Below are 14,912 nucleotides of genomic sequence, written 5' to 3'. Positions count from 1 at the left end.
TGAAATTCACCCAGAATGGTGCATACAACAACAATCCCAAATGTTCTGTGAATTTAAGCTTTATTAATTAATGCATGATTTTCCTAGTATTTTCTATGTTGTTCCTAGCCGAACTCTCATTATTAACATGGCATGACGACTGAGTGTTCACTCTCAGCAGAGTAACATGAATCTCCAAGTGCCAATTTTTGGACATACACGAAATATCCGTACATGCTGCATCACTCTCTGACAAAGAGAATTTCGAATTGACGCGAAACAACTTGATCGAATGTATTTAATTTCCTTAAAGGAAATATGGACTATCCTTATCAGTCTTAGAAACAATCACGGACGCGCAAGTTGGCCACCTGATTTAACCAGCCTAGACGAACTCTAGCAGGAGCAGGCGATCACTGTGATGACCACCGGCGGGCCCGCTTATGCCCTAGCCGATCGAACACACGTTATACTCCCAAACACCCGCCGAACGCCAGCCTTCAAATAGGGTGGCCGTGTTGTTTTGGGAAAGGCTCGAACGAGCGAGACTGATCAGGTCAGTCTTAAAATCATCACGACCGTCCTACTTCGCCAGCCTAGTTGGACGGCTTGGATCGTCCCGCGATTGATCAGTGAAGCGCTAATGCACACATTGGCGGATCCGCTCGTCACCTACCCGATCGGATTTCTCACGGCAATGCCATGGAGAAATGAACGTTTGCTCGAAACATGGCTGGTGTGATGCTTTAAAAGATCGCGGAAATTCCACTAGTGTCTTAAAACGATCACAACCATCCAACTTAGACAACATATTTAGATGGCTTAGATCACGCCTAGGACCATCAAGAAGGTGCACATATGTTCACCGTCAGCCCAACGTAGGCCCACACGGTCATTCCTCCCAAAGGGGAAGCGTGGCTTGCCAAACCGTTTGGCCAAAGTCACGCGTGCGTGTTTAAAAACCCTAATTAGGGTTTGCGGCGATGCATATCTGTCGTAGTTCGATCGCGTCCATCCATCTTCTCCAGCCTAAACGGAGGGTGTAGATATAGACTGAAGAGGTCCCAAGGATGTCGACGTGATCACCGTGGGCCCACATATGCGTGTGACCGGCCGGCCTAGGCGAACCATGGACGAGCGCCTTGAAACACACGCCCGAATGTAGCATGTCACGCGGCTTCCAAATCCTTTGCGATAATGGATTTCTGTCGCAAATCGATCACGACCACTCATCTTTGCTAGTCAATTTGAGTGGCCTAGATCAAGCCTTCATGGGACTGAGAGGTATAGAAGTGCACAACAACGGACCGCCTCCATGCGTGACCGATCGGTCCCACCAAAATTAACGCCCATGCTTGAATTCTATCAAGCCAAAGAGGGATGCTTGCGCACCTCTTAAAAACCATAAAATTCCATCAACAATCGTAGATATATGCCGTAAAGCATCTCGTCCATCCAAGTTTGCTAGCTTGGTCGGACAACCTAGGTTAAAGACTAGGAAACCAATGAAGCATCTCGATGATCACTGTCCTCCACTCTGCCAAAGGGAGTGATCGACCGGGGGATGACTCACCCGTGTGGCCCCCAAACGATCCCTCAAAGATGGTTGGACGTGATGATGTTTTAAGACGCTTAATCCGCGACTTATTCGGTTAAGCTTTAAAACAATGATGCTTCATACATATTGATTGTTTTCGATGCATTACATGCATCGAGCATACCTGCGGTGGATCCCACGATCCGCTCATTCGAGACATCAAGCATGTCACAAACTGGGGGATACTTACTGGGGTATTGGTCTGGCGGTTTATAGCGTGCAGCATGCAACGCGCTATTACAAGAAAGTGTCAGGAAAAGGTGGACGGTTAACAATGATGAGGGAAGTGGTCAAAGGTGTGATCGTGTGACAATCACCACTCCTACACGACCCCACTACTCCATCACTTTACCTCCTCCACTTCCTACGAGATGAGGGTTGCACTCAATGACTTGTATAAATAGGTCCTTCACCTATTTTCAAACAACACAGACGGAGAAAAACCAAGTGTTGTATTTAGTATCCATAAAACACCCAGAAATGATAGCTTTCATTGTGCAAGCAAGTTCATCATTCTGATACAATTCATAAACAACTAACACCTTCACAATCTCAACACCTTCTTCACTTCCCTCCCTAAGATCAACCCCATCTCCTTAACTTTATGACCGAAGCAAGTCTGGAACGACCATTTCTTGGTTTAGGCCAGAATTGTATAAATTGATCTCTCGAATCAAAAGCACTCCCGTGCAGTGCATTTGTTTAGGTTTTAGATTCGTTTCTCATTCACTCACCCAAATTTACCAAAACCAATAGAAACAGTTTTCACCCATAAACAATATGAAGATAAACGAATTACAAAAAATAACTCATACTAATATTCATACGCTAAATTCACATTTCAATAGCACAAAAACCTGGAGATATTCAAACCATAAATGTCGTTGTTGACATTATAATAACAAAGCTATACGACCCCCCCCCCAAAGGTAAGATAGGAATATTTTCAATCTATACGTCTTTGTTATATTATTTAATATGATATGTTACTCCCCCTTAATCTGTGCTTTCACTCTTACGTTTAGATAAACGTTCAAGCACCAATGTTCTTTTCCTTAGCGATACCAATTAATATAAAATCAATGCTAGTATCACTTGTTTACTCCATATATTTCTCCCCCTTTTTGTCACAAAATGACAAAGAAACGAAAAAATAAAAGACAACACGAAAAGAATCTTACAAATATCAAAATAGACTTGCAAGCTGTAGAGTTAGGCATGAGAGTTCCACACATCATGTTCTGATAACCACTATCAAAACCGAAACTACAAGTAGTTTTATTTTGATATGTTACCAAGGAAACAATTGTCCGAAACATTTTTTCCAATTTAGTTTAGCAAAACAAAAATCAACTAATCACTTTAATCCCTTTGCTAAACCGATTGTTCAAAAATAACCGCTTAATTTGATAAGACCAAAATAAAGATATCTCAATTTTTCTCATCAGGTTTTAGTTACCCATAAACTTAGACCTTTCAATTTTAAACAAGACAAGTACTAGGTTAGTTAACTAGCATTTCTTGTTAAGGCATTCGATTGGACTTGAATAACCGAAACCTCACTTCGATAAGTCTAACTAAGATCAGAATTAACTTAGTTTCTCTTATCCGAAATCGAATTGGACTAAACAACTCATCCCGTACACCTTTTATTTCGTTAAGCCATAAATAATTCATACAAACCAACATAAATCAACTTGCATAATTATTCACCTCAACCGGAAGCAATTGAAACCACATAGACATTAAAAGCACCGCAATTGCACCGAAATTTTGTAAGACTAAAAAATTGATACCATGCAATAAAGCAAGATAACAATAGTTTTTCTTAACCGGAAACAATTGAATCACACACAAATATCCATACACAAATAATGGAATAAACATCAATTGTCTCCGAAAATTTGTTAAGCAAAAGCAAAATATATGCAATAAAATCATGCTTTTCTTAAACAGGAAAATGATAAAGTGACAAATTTGTTACCTCAATTTCCGCATCCTCTTTTCCTCATTGTTTTTCTCATCCTTTCGCAAAGACATAAGAACAACAAAAGCAACCTTTACCAAAGAAAGGTTGAAATGGTTTTAACTATTACGTGCCGATAGTAATAAGCTAATACCAAAGACTCATATGTATACTATATACACAACTTATGAGAAATAAATTGATAATAGTATAATCGTGACTCACATATGGAATTAATTGTCATCATCCTTTTATGATTATTTGATTAAGCAACCCAAAAAGTTAGATATGAAATCCGCTAAATCAAAAGTCACAAAATTATAAAAAGGTAACCGATTATGAGACCTATCTCATATAACGATGACAACACGGAGATACATTCATTTGATCAAGAACGTTTAGCACAATGTTCTGAATATCTTGAGTATTGAAACTTATCATTCGAGTGTCATAATTGTGACTATCTTTTGATACTTTCCTGATCGTCTTTAGATAAGACTTTGGACTCCATTTAGAAATAGATTTTACAGGAGCAGCTTTGTTCTTCCTATTATTTCTTCCTGAAATCTAAGATGAATCTCTTGAGGAAACATTAGGGTAACTGAAATGTTGAAAACTCTGAGAGTTGGCCTTTCTCCAATTTGGAATATCAGATCTGGTCTTTACAAAGTTATCTCCTCTTTTATTGTTTGAGCGATAATGAGAAAACTTTGTAGAAGCCTGACCAACAAACTTTGAACTATCATTACAATAATTCTATTGCTCATTATTTTAGCACGAGAAGCATTATTTGGAATACCAGATCTGGTCTTTACAAAATTATCTCTTCTTTTATTGTTTGAGCGATAATGAGAAAACTTTGTAGAAGCCTGACCAACAAACTTTGAACTATCATTACAATAATCCTTTTGCTCATTTTTAGGACAATGATGTCCTGATTTAGCACGAGAAGCATTATTGAGTTCAACCAATTTTACAGAAACACGTGCATCTATGGCTTTCTCATTCCTTTTACGGAATCTGCACCCCCTTTCCAAATGTCCTTTATTTCCACAATAAGAGCAATGCTTAGTAACATACGAGATATGAGGCTTAATGTTACCTTGTTGTGGATCCACTTGTATTGGAGTTTGACGGAATTTACGTTTTCCATCTTTTGCTGAAGATGAAGGTGCTACAGATTTTTCTTTTAAGGAAGAGCAATCTTTTGTGGCAACTTTTGAAGCAATTTTTTCAGCATAGTCTTTAGGCTTTTACAAACTTTGTCTCCTTTTTAGCATTCAAAGTTTGTTTACTTTTGTATCCCAGTCATCTCATGTCACGAGGAACTCTATTTGACTTCAACATTGAGTCAAGTTGTTTTGTGCTACTATCGAACTTTTTCAAGTCCGCGTTTAGATTCATATTCTCTTTTTCCAATGTTTTTATTTTTTCGAGAGCATTATCTAAATCAACCTTAAATTTATCAATTTGAACTTTATAATCTAAAGAAATTTCAGATTCGTTAGAATTACTTACCTCAGTGTTCTTTAGGTTCTCCAACTTTGTATATAGTTTCCTTTCTCAATCATGACTTTCTTCGATTTGCTCTCTGTAACTTCTCATGGATCCAAGATAATCTATCTTGCTCATTGCTGATAATCTCTATATCCTCATACAGATCATCAAGTTCTTTTTTCAATCTTTCATTTTCTTCATGAAGATTATAGTCGAGTGCCTTTGGCTCTGGGCTTTTCGATCATCACCTTTTTGTTTTCTGTATTCTTCTAAGACTTCAAGATAAGTTTGACCACTGCTTACACGTTCTATATCCTTGTATATAATATCAAGTTCCCTTTTAATACTTTCATTCTCTTTGCAAAGTTTATCACATTCAAGTGCCTTTGGTTCTAAAGTTACTTCAGAATCCTTTTCAGGTGTGCATTCAATAGTTGCATGAAAAGCTTTGTTCTCTTGATCCTTGGAACAATTAGAGCTATCCGAATTATTTTGTTCTTATTCTCTACACACTTCTATTATTTTTGAGAAGGAGAAGAATTCCTTTTCTTTTGTCTTAATAACTTTCTAAATTATCGTGCAGTCGTATCAACACTGCAATTCTCAGTTTTTGTATCTGAAGAACAAGTCTTAGTTACAGCTTTAAGGTAATACCATCTTAATTCTTGAATTGGTATTCAAGGGTCAAAGATATTTAATTTACCAACTAGAGCGCTTCTAGATAGTGTGGAAAGATCATTAGCTTCCATGATGGCATGCTTTTTAGATTTGTATCTTGGTGGTAAAGACCTTAGAATTTTACACACAATATCTTTATCTGAAATAGTTTTTCCTAAAGCAGAAGAGACATTCACTATTTCAGAAAGTTTTTTATCAAACTCATCAAAGGTATCGTCTTCATCCATACGCAGATTTTCCCATCTAGAAGATAGGGTTTGAAGCCAAGCTTCTTTTTCAGACGCATTCCCTTCAAATGCGATATTAAGAATATCCCAAGCCTTATTTGATGTTTTACACTTGGTTACATGATGATGGAGGTCTCGAGTTACAGCATGTATAATGGCGTTTAATCCATAAGAATTTTGCTTCGAAAGCAATTTTCTTCATTAGTGAATTCTTTCAATTTCTTTAGTCTAAACTCAGTGGTTGAGTTTTTGACCAGTACTTTTGGGTGTACATACCCATCAATTACTAAAACCCAAGTGTTAAACTCATGAGCTTAAAGAAAAGACTGCATAACCATTTTCCACCATAGATAGTTTGAGCCATCAAACCGTTGAGGTACGTTAACCGAATCAATTATCATTTGATTCACAACTTTGTAGGTTGGATCACACCAAACACAGATTATTAGATCTTTTCATGTTTGCCTGCTCTGATACCAATTGAAAAGACGAGGGTACCCAAATACCCCACAATCTTTTTATTTGATCACAACCTATTCAATCTCTACCGTGTATAAACCTCTTGGAGCAACAATCACTCAAGGAATATTTCAACACAATGTCCACTTGAAATAGGGTTAGTCCGGACTGTCCTAACATGTGAATAATTATATCAGACAAGTGGAGAAATCCGATACACTTTGTGTGATCGTCTATGGATATGAAATCGAGACAATACTACAACAAAGTGTTCACTTGATAACCGAGACCTTATAAGATAAATATCAAGTGCCTAGTTAACGTACAAGTGTAATTAATTTAATTATAATATAAAAATAATTATAATGCGGAAATAAAGTAAAACACACACCAGAATTTTGTTAACGAGGAAAACTACAATCTTGTAGAAAACCCCCGGGACCTAGTCCAGATTTGAATACTCAATGAATTAAGAAGCTACAAAAAGTAAACCTGCAACTTCGTGTAGACACTACTAAGTAAACTTAAATCCTAGTTACTCAGCTTCAGTAGTATTCTTGTTTTGACAATATCTAACAGAACCGAAGTTCTCTATAGATATTTGTTTTGACAATATCTAGCAGAACCGAAGTTCTCAATAGATATTTGATATTAGATATCCTAGCAGAACATGCGTTCTCTTTAGGACTTAAATCTAATCTATCTTCTTAATGATTCACAACAACTTCTTCTTCAAATCTTCAAAATCTTCAGTCTTCGATTTAATCTTCAAAGTAACAATCTGCAAAAACAAACTTGATTCCTTATTGATTTTCCGCACCGAACGGAGTCCGCTAACAATGGAAAATCAATGAATCTATCTTACGGATCTAGAAAAACTTAGATCCGCAGAGACATTGAATCTTTGATCTAGTTTGAGTGAGCCTCATATCATAAGAGAAGGTTCTCAAGAATAAACAAACTAGGTGCAATAAAAGATTCAACAGCCGTTAGTCAATCAAATCAATCGAAAACGAAAGATAAACTGCAATTATCTAGTTTCCCACCAACGGTACTAATAGAGCTTATCAATCTCAAAGAAGACTTTAAACTGAGCGGTCGTAAGAGATTTCGACTAATTAGGTTACTCTCCTATCCGAATAGGCGGCTACACCAATAGCAGCACAACTGAGATAGTTCTTGCTGTACGAAGGATTAGTTTGCTAGAAAGGCAAACTTCAAGTATTTATAGACAAGGAAGTTTGGACACCAAGGAATTTCCAAAACCGAAAATATTCTCAAAATATTCATTAAAGCACAAATTCGGTTTCCATAATTCCTGGAAATGTTATGTCCAAAAATAATGATCGAAATCTCTCGGAAAATCTAATTAGTAAATGCACATTACTAATTCTTATATTTCCCTACAAAATGAAGTTAAATACCTTAATTAAAAGATTCTTAACTTATTTATTTTTCGATCCTGGGATTCTCTTCCCTTAGTTATTAAGGAATAACTTTGAACAATAAAATATAAATATTATTGCACGAGTTCAAAGTGTGTCGACATCCTTACACATTAACCAAATATATTTTCGGTATCTCTAATGTTTCTAGAATAATTGAAAATTCGAAAAGATATTTTTGGATAATTTTTTGTGTTAAAAACACAAAACGTACTCGGATTTGATTGAGACTTTTTGTGTCCGACTGCACATGTTCAAAGGATCGGTTCCCCCTTGTTGCATATGTCCATAGGATCGGTTCCCCACATATTTATGTTATCTAACTTGTATGTGTTGCACATGTCCGTAGGATCGGTTCCCCTTTGCCTAAATTTAGTTTCCAACGGAATGAGGGTTTTGCTGGAGTTGCGGGAGCCACGACCCTTAAATTTTGGTAGCTTCACTACTTAACTATAAACATTTTGGTCCGATGCCTTTTGAGTTTTCTTAGTTACGATGGAATTAATTGTAGCTATTCAAATCTATGTATTTTGAAGGTACTTTATATATAATTTGAAGTAAAGATGGAAGTAGCTTGGAATCCATAAGAAATAGAACTTTAAAAACACTAACCAGGAATGTCTAGGAGGTGCACTTAAGGTTGTCATGTTTAGGAGCGGGTCTTACTAAACACAACCTGAAATGTTTTCTTTAACATGCCAAAGTCACAGAAAAACGAACCATCAATCTAGGTACGCCATTATACCAAAGTCCCATTTATATCTTACATAACCAAAAACAGTGTTCTTAGGTGAGTAACAGTAGTGCATTGGTACTGATTAATTGCAAATCATTATATGTAACAGCTACTCCCATCTATGCCTCTGCTTTCTATATCATTCATAATTTTGTATCAAATGTGCTTTTTCTCTCTACTGCTCCCTTTCCTCCTACTTATTTTTTTGTTTGTTTTATCCTTAGTACCAGAGTACTTTATTGTTATCATTCTGAATTGCAAAAGACTAGAATCGGATGCGTTTGATTAATTTAAAATTAACTGCATATGCATTCAAAGTTAATACTACCTCTGTTTCTGGAAAAATGTTACTTTCACTTTTTCATTTTATGAATAATATCCTAATTGACTACAAGAATTGCTTGGCTTCCAAAATGAGGACAGCTGAAGCAGTCATGGTGTACAAACCCCGTTACATGTTGTTATTTGAGCATGGACTACTACAGTAGGCAGTCCTGTCATTTTCATGACGGGAGGGTCCAAAAGCACAAGGCATAGGCATATCACCACACGTTTCTGTGAACTAAAGGCTGAAGGCAGTGCAAGATCAAGTGAACAAAGGGCAGAAAGCAGAAGACTTTTTATTTCTTTAGCAGGTCTTACATTCAAGTAGGAATAAAGCACTTGCAAAGTGAAAACATTGGGCATTCGATCATTTGCAACCTGTAAAACCATTTGAAAGTTTTAAACAGAATACTTTTACCTCCTACGATGTTGTTGTTCCTTAACTGACCTATTTGGATTGTAGATGGAGTAGTACGATTTGTGTCAAGAAAACTTGAATTTTGATTTTTGAAGGCTCCGAGGGTATTGATGGGTGTTGTTTTTCCTTTTTGTGGAAATGTGTTCTTTGTTTTGATTTTTAATTGTGATTTTGGTTATGACCGTTACTATGTCAATTGGGATTTGAATAATGTATCATGGCCATTACTAAGATTTTTTCAAACAACCAATCTGAGCCCGTTTTTTTAAACAACCAATCTGAGGCCGTGCAGAGCACGGGCGCACAACTAGTATATTTTAAATACATCGGCATTTCCCGGATGCTAGTATATAAACAATAAAGACAAAAAAATGAACATGATTGGGGATCGCCTTTACCCAATCATACAAATCCGGCTGATATACATACCAGTTGTTGACTTGCGTTTTCCAAGTCCCATATCTCTGTTTTCCTGGAGTGGTATCCGGCTTTCAACAGTAAAAGCAGACTCTGATAAATAACTTGCAACCTAAAATTCTTTGCAGTAAAACCCTCTGACTAAAGAACATGCTAGACTAGAGCCATCCATAATTTGGGATGCACTGGGTCCGGCATCTATGCCTGCAATTTCCTTATGTTACTTGAACACCGCGGATTGGTTAATCAAGACACTGATCTTTTCACAAGATTTATTCCTGATGCATCCCCACCAATTTCCTCGAAAACTACCAGCAAATTCTGTGTTGGTCTCAACCAAGACCGCGGCACATGATACCTGAAGTGTCCAATACGCCATTCCGTCAGCTCAGTCATTGCAAGTTTAGAAAGTTCAGGCACAAGTTAAGAGTCATACCACCGCTGAGTTGGTTTTCCGCAACCAACTTGACATTTTGGGACACGGTATGGTCCTGCATAACTACATCGCCTGCAGTCTCCGCTTGACAAAGTTGTCCAATATCTGCCAATGCTTTGCCCGTTGATCCAAATTTGACCCTTCCCCATACTCCACATGTCTAAAGCCAGTGGATCATTTCCTTGCGGTGCATTAAAGTAAGACTGCAGTTCTCAAGAAAAGACTACTTCAACACCCAAGCCAGTCTGGAAATACTAGTTCAGATTCATCTTCTCTTTGTGAATTTACCTTATACCATGTTAGTGGCTGTTGTCTACGTGCAACTAGCGAGTTTTGTGCCCACCCCATCGATGAAATTCCAGCTGCTCCCATGATGTTCATTGATTCTCCTTTCAGGCCAACCTGTGGGAATGAGCAACTGTGAAAGCTGGAAAAGTGAAGAACTAAACTGCTGCAGAACTAGTGTGCTTCGGCTGAAAACAAGAAATTTCACTGACCTGGTAAGACCATTTTTGCCTGCTCAAGTCCCTTGTCCCCCTATCAACACCATGGAGCAAAACCGGACCAAGGATCCCAGTGTTCCAATTCTCATAGTGGGTCCCCACATTCTTCAGCCATAACAAATGGAAATTATAGTCTTAAATCAGAATAATTGCTGGCAAGTTGTTATATGCATACATGACTTACAAATCAGTTGACGCAATTGAAAAGTGTAACTAACCGGCAATCCAACAGCTACGCTGAGTAGTGCAATTCTATTTATTCCAGAATGAAGATTGACAGCTTTATAAAATGTGAACTGCTTATTCTCTCTTGTCCCGTAGGCGGATCCTATTGTAACGCCAATTCATAAGTCAGTTTCACGTAGTCAGATTTACCATATGAGATAAGCTAAAGCATGTACCGTACCTGAGAACCTTCCGTTGATGAAGACATGCAGGGCATGGCCTTTAGATTGTACCGAAAGAGTAGGCCACGCACCTCCATGCAAGGATGGTTCAGATGGGCTGAGTACAGCACTGGTGACACCACAAAGTGAAAAATCATAAGAACTTCAAACTCGGACATAAAGTTTCTATTCAACTACAATGGCAAACCCCTCGGAGACACAACCAATACAAATATATATATACGCGATTGATGCATTGGTCTCACCTAGTCATGTACCACAGATAATCGCTGGTATCCCTTGTAACATTTATTTGATCCATTAGACCAAAAGCTGTTGTCCTCTTATTTTCATTTAGTGAAGAGATATCTTCGTCGTATGTTTCCCAGGAGAGCAGTTGAGCGTCACTATGCAACATTTGCGTGCGGGATGTTTGGACTCTAACCTGTCATGATGGCAGCAAAAACTATCAACCGAAATTTAAATATAACTTCAGACAGAGAAAGTAACCCAATTTGGATAATAATATTTACTTACTGTTGCTGTGTTGAATGCAACAGTCTTGCAACCAGGAAGAATGCTGATGGACCAAGGTGGAAGGTTGTAATGCCTTTTGTTAAATATAACCCTTGCAGCAGACTTTGAATTGTAATTTGAGAGAAAAGCGGCACAACCATGGTGCCTGGAAGAGAAGACATGAGCCTGAAGAAATGTAGATGCCATCGAGTTAAAACCAGATTCCCTCATACTGAAGAAGAGATGGTAATAATAGTATATTTCAAATATCTTAGAGATAGAAATGACGATTTACCTGTTGGTAGTTCCCTAATGATGTAATGACTGGGTCAGTGGAAACTATTGCTCGCTCAGATAGCTTGATGGCCATATGGAGCTCCTTCAAATGTCCATATTTAGGTTGCCTGATCAAACCTGCAATGTTGCCATATCAGTTAAAGGAAAGCTAAAGTAACAATTTGTCTATTTTAGCACTTGATTTAAGGTCACTCACCGTATTCGTCAAGGGGAGCATCATAATCATAACTAGTGGTGACAAAAGGGCCTCCAGCAGTTCGTCCAAAGTTGGTTCCTCCATGATACTGTTTCAAGAAAGAACTGAGGTCAATAAAACTACCAAAGTCCTTTTTGGACAAATCTGGAAGGAGACGATCATTCGACCAACCATGTAATAATTAACAAAGGATCCTCCCTTCTGTATGAATCGCGCAACTGAAAATGCTAGATCTTGAACTGGACGCTGGTGAATTGCGCCACCAAATTCTGTGAACCTTTTCATTATGATCCAAAAGATGGTCAATATTATTTTTCCAGAAGGTTGCAGCTTATAAGTTTAAATCCAAGGCCGAAAACCTTACCAGCCGCTCCAAGCTTCAGTCCACATTTTGGGTTTGTTGGGTCTGTTTGGAGAGAAAGCATCACAATAAAATCCATTGCATGCGTTTATCTGCCAAGCGAATTGGACTAAGAATATATTTCATAGTTTCCCACTTTGTAGGAACTCAAACTAGACTAACAGGAAAAAAACTAGTATTTCTTTTGATCTGTCAGGAATAGCGTATCAGCGAAACAAAAGAAAGAAAGGACTACACCCCATTCAAGAACTTCTGAAGAAATGGTGGTAATGTAAGTAAGCAAAAGTATTATGTTGCTTACCACGGAATCTGGAGCATCGTCTTCCTTGCACATCACCCATGGCACCCCTGTGCGCATTCCAACTGCCATATTCGCAGCCCAATTCATGTATGCGTGACCTGCAGCTCCAAATGCATGACTGAATGGCCCATACTCATTCTCAATCTGTACCAATAAAAAATATTGTGTCAACTCAAACATCTTAAGTTAGCATTGTTTCAGCTAATTAAAGATGCACATACATTACATATTTACAGGCACCACTTCATAAATTCTACTCCCTCCGTTACTTTTTAATAGGCCAGTTTTTTTTTTGAGAAAATTAAGGAAATTAAGAGAATTAATTATTAAAAGTGGTCCTCTAGACATTTGTAATTAAAAGAAGTGAAGTGAAATGGTCCCCATGTCACTTGTCAGCCAAAAAAATAAGTGAAATGGTCCACATAACACTTGTCATCAAAAGAAGTTAAAAGAAAAGTGTCCCAAAAAATTAAAGTAACATTTGACTTTCCCAATTAGGAAACTGGATTATTTTTTTGAAATATTTATTTATAGAAACTGGCCTATTAAAAAGTAACCGAGAGAGTAATAGATTTATCTCTTTTGAATCAGCACCTAAATCAAACCTGAGAAAGAATAATGGGGCCACCCTGAGACTGGAACAGCCTTTCGTTCTTCATCATCTGTACTATCTTCTGAGTGAATCCTTGCATTGCTTTCTACAAAAATAAGAAGAAATATTTCAAAATGACCGGGAACAAACTATTTTCTGTAACAAAAAAATCTCATTCATAACCACCTTGAAGGGCTCATTGTTTGTTCTGAAGCTGATCCCTGGAACATACTTTAACCAAACAGGAAGCCCTCTGTATAGAAAACCAAGAAGAAAGGGATCCATCAAAAACCAATTACATTAAAACAAATATCGAGACATCGAAAAAGAAATTAAGGAAATTTACCCAAAATTCCACTCTGCACAAACATAAGGACCAATTCTAAGATGAACATAAAGTCCTGCATTTTGAATTGTTTTTATGAACCTAACCAAATCATATCTCCCCTCAAAGTAATACTGAAACAAAAAACCACAAAGACATTAATCAAATTGTAAATCCAAGGAACCCATTAATCCTAAAATGAATGAACTTTAGTACATTGCCGGGAGAAGGTTCATGACCATTCCAGAAAACATATGTCTGGATAACATCTAATCCGCCATCTTTTGCTTTTTGCACAAGATCTCCCCACATCTACAGACCAAAACCATTTTCACACAATCAAAATTCAACATTCATAAAAATGGAAAAGAAAAAAAAGAGAGAGAGAGTAATGGTACTTCAGGTGTGCTTCTAGGATAATGTATGGAACCAGAGATGAGAAGTCTTTTCTTCCCATTGATAATGATAGATTTGCTATCATATGTTACAGTAGATTGAATCAACTGTACACTCAATATCCACACTAGGAAGAATAACTTCCAACCAGAAACTGAGTTAGTTTCCATTTCCCCTCTGTGTGTGTGAATTTGAATTGTCTAATTTGGTAAGGAAAGAAAACAAGAAACAAAAAGCTTCTTCTTATCACCACTTTGTATTTTTCTATGCTACTGTCAAAAAGAGGACGACATACGGATACGCTATCACTTACATTAATAACTGTGCAACTTTAATAAGATATGAATATTTTTTGAATTTGAAAATTAGCAGTAAAATCAGATTCAGAAAAAGAAAATGGAATTTCGTCAGTGAAAATAGTATTAATTGCGAAACTGAAAAGGGAACCAAGGGGTCATTTTTGTTTTTGAATATGATTTGATTCTGTGAGTACGTACTTATAACGGCAATCAGGTACCCTGAACTTATGTGCAGCTCAGTGACTGGACTCAGAATAGTTGGCCCATGTGCACTTTGTAGCCAGCCATCTGAGAATCGTCGCAGCCCGGCCTTGCCTCTTTAGCGCCTTTATTTACATTACATTCCGAGTGTCTTTTAAGGGGTAATTTTGGGCAGACATATCTTATTATCCATATCGGAAGAAGATCAAAAATCAGATATCAGGCCCATTCTTAACTTATCCAAGACATTATTCTTTTGATTTGTCTTTTTTTTTTGTTTTTATAATGTTTGTGGATATTTTTTTTTAATGTTTGTATTATTATTATTATTATTATTATACGAGATAAAAAGTATTACAT

The 14,912-nt window shown here is 37.2% G+C and overlaps 1 protein-coding gene across 1 annotated transcript; it reads right to left on the bottom strand.

Annotated features, from left to right (window-relative positions):
* Positions 1 to 9,523: 9,523 nt before the first annotated feature.
* Positions 9,524 to 14,445, bottom strand: LOC113355341 (beta-galactosidase 3-like). The gene is made up of 18 exons (XM_026598174.1): positions 14,055 to 14,445; positions 13,873 to 13,968; positions 13,678 to 13,790; positions 13,518 to 13,584; positions 13,345 to 13,437; positions 12,740 to 12,883; positions 12,442 to 12,530; positions 12,249 to 12,354; positions 12,078 to 12,165; positions 11,880 to 11,998; positions 11,606 to 11,770; positions 11,335 to 11,513; positions 11,089 to 11,198; positions 10,901 to 11,010; positions 10,677 to 10,787; positions 10,468 to 10,581; positions 10,180 to 10,382; positions 9,524 to 10,101 (listed from the first exon to the last, which is right to left on the bottom strand). The coding sequence occupies exons 1-18, from the start codon at positions 14,220 to 14,222 to the stop codon at positions 9,990 to 9,992; spliced, it is 2,187 nt and encodes a 728-aa protein (XP_026453959.1). The 5' UTR covers positions 14,223 to 14,445; the 3' UTR covers positions 9,524 to 9,989.
* Between the last annotated feature and the right edge of the window lie 467 nt (positions 14,446 to 14,912).

Source organism: Papaver somniferum, chromosome 3, assembly GCF_003573695.1.
Source record: "Papaver somniferum cultivar HN1 chromosome 3, ASM357369v1, whole genome shotgun sequence".
Lineage (NCBI taxonomy): Eukaryota > Viridiplantae > Streptophyta > Magnoliopsida > Ranunculales > Papaveraceae > Papaver > Papaver somniferum.
This window is presented reverse-complemented; position numbering and strand designations above follow the sequence as displayed.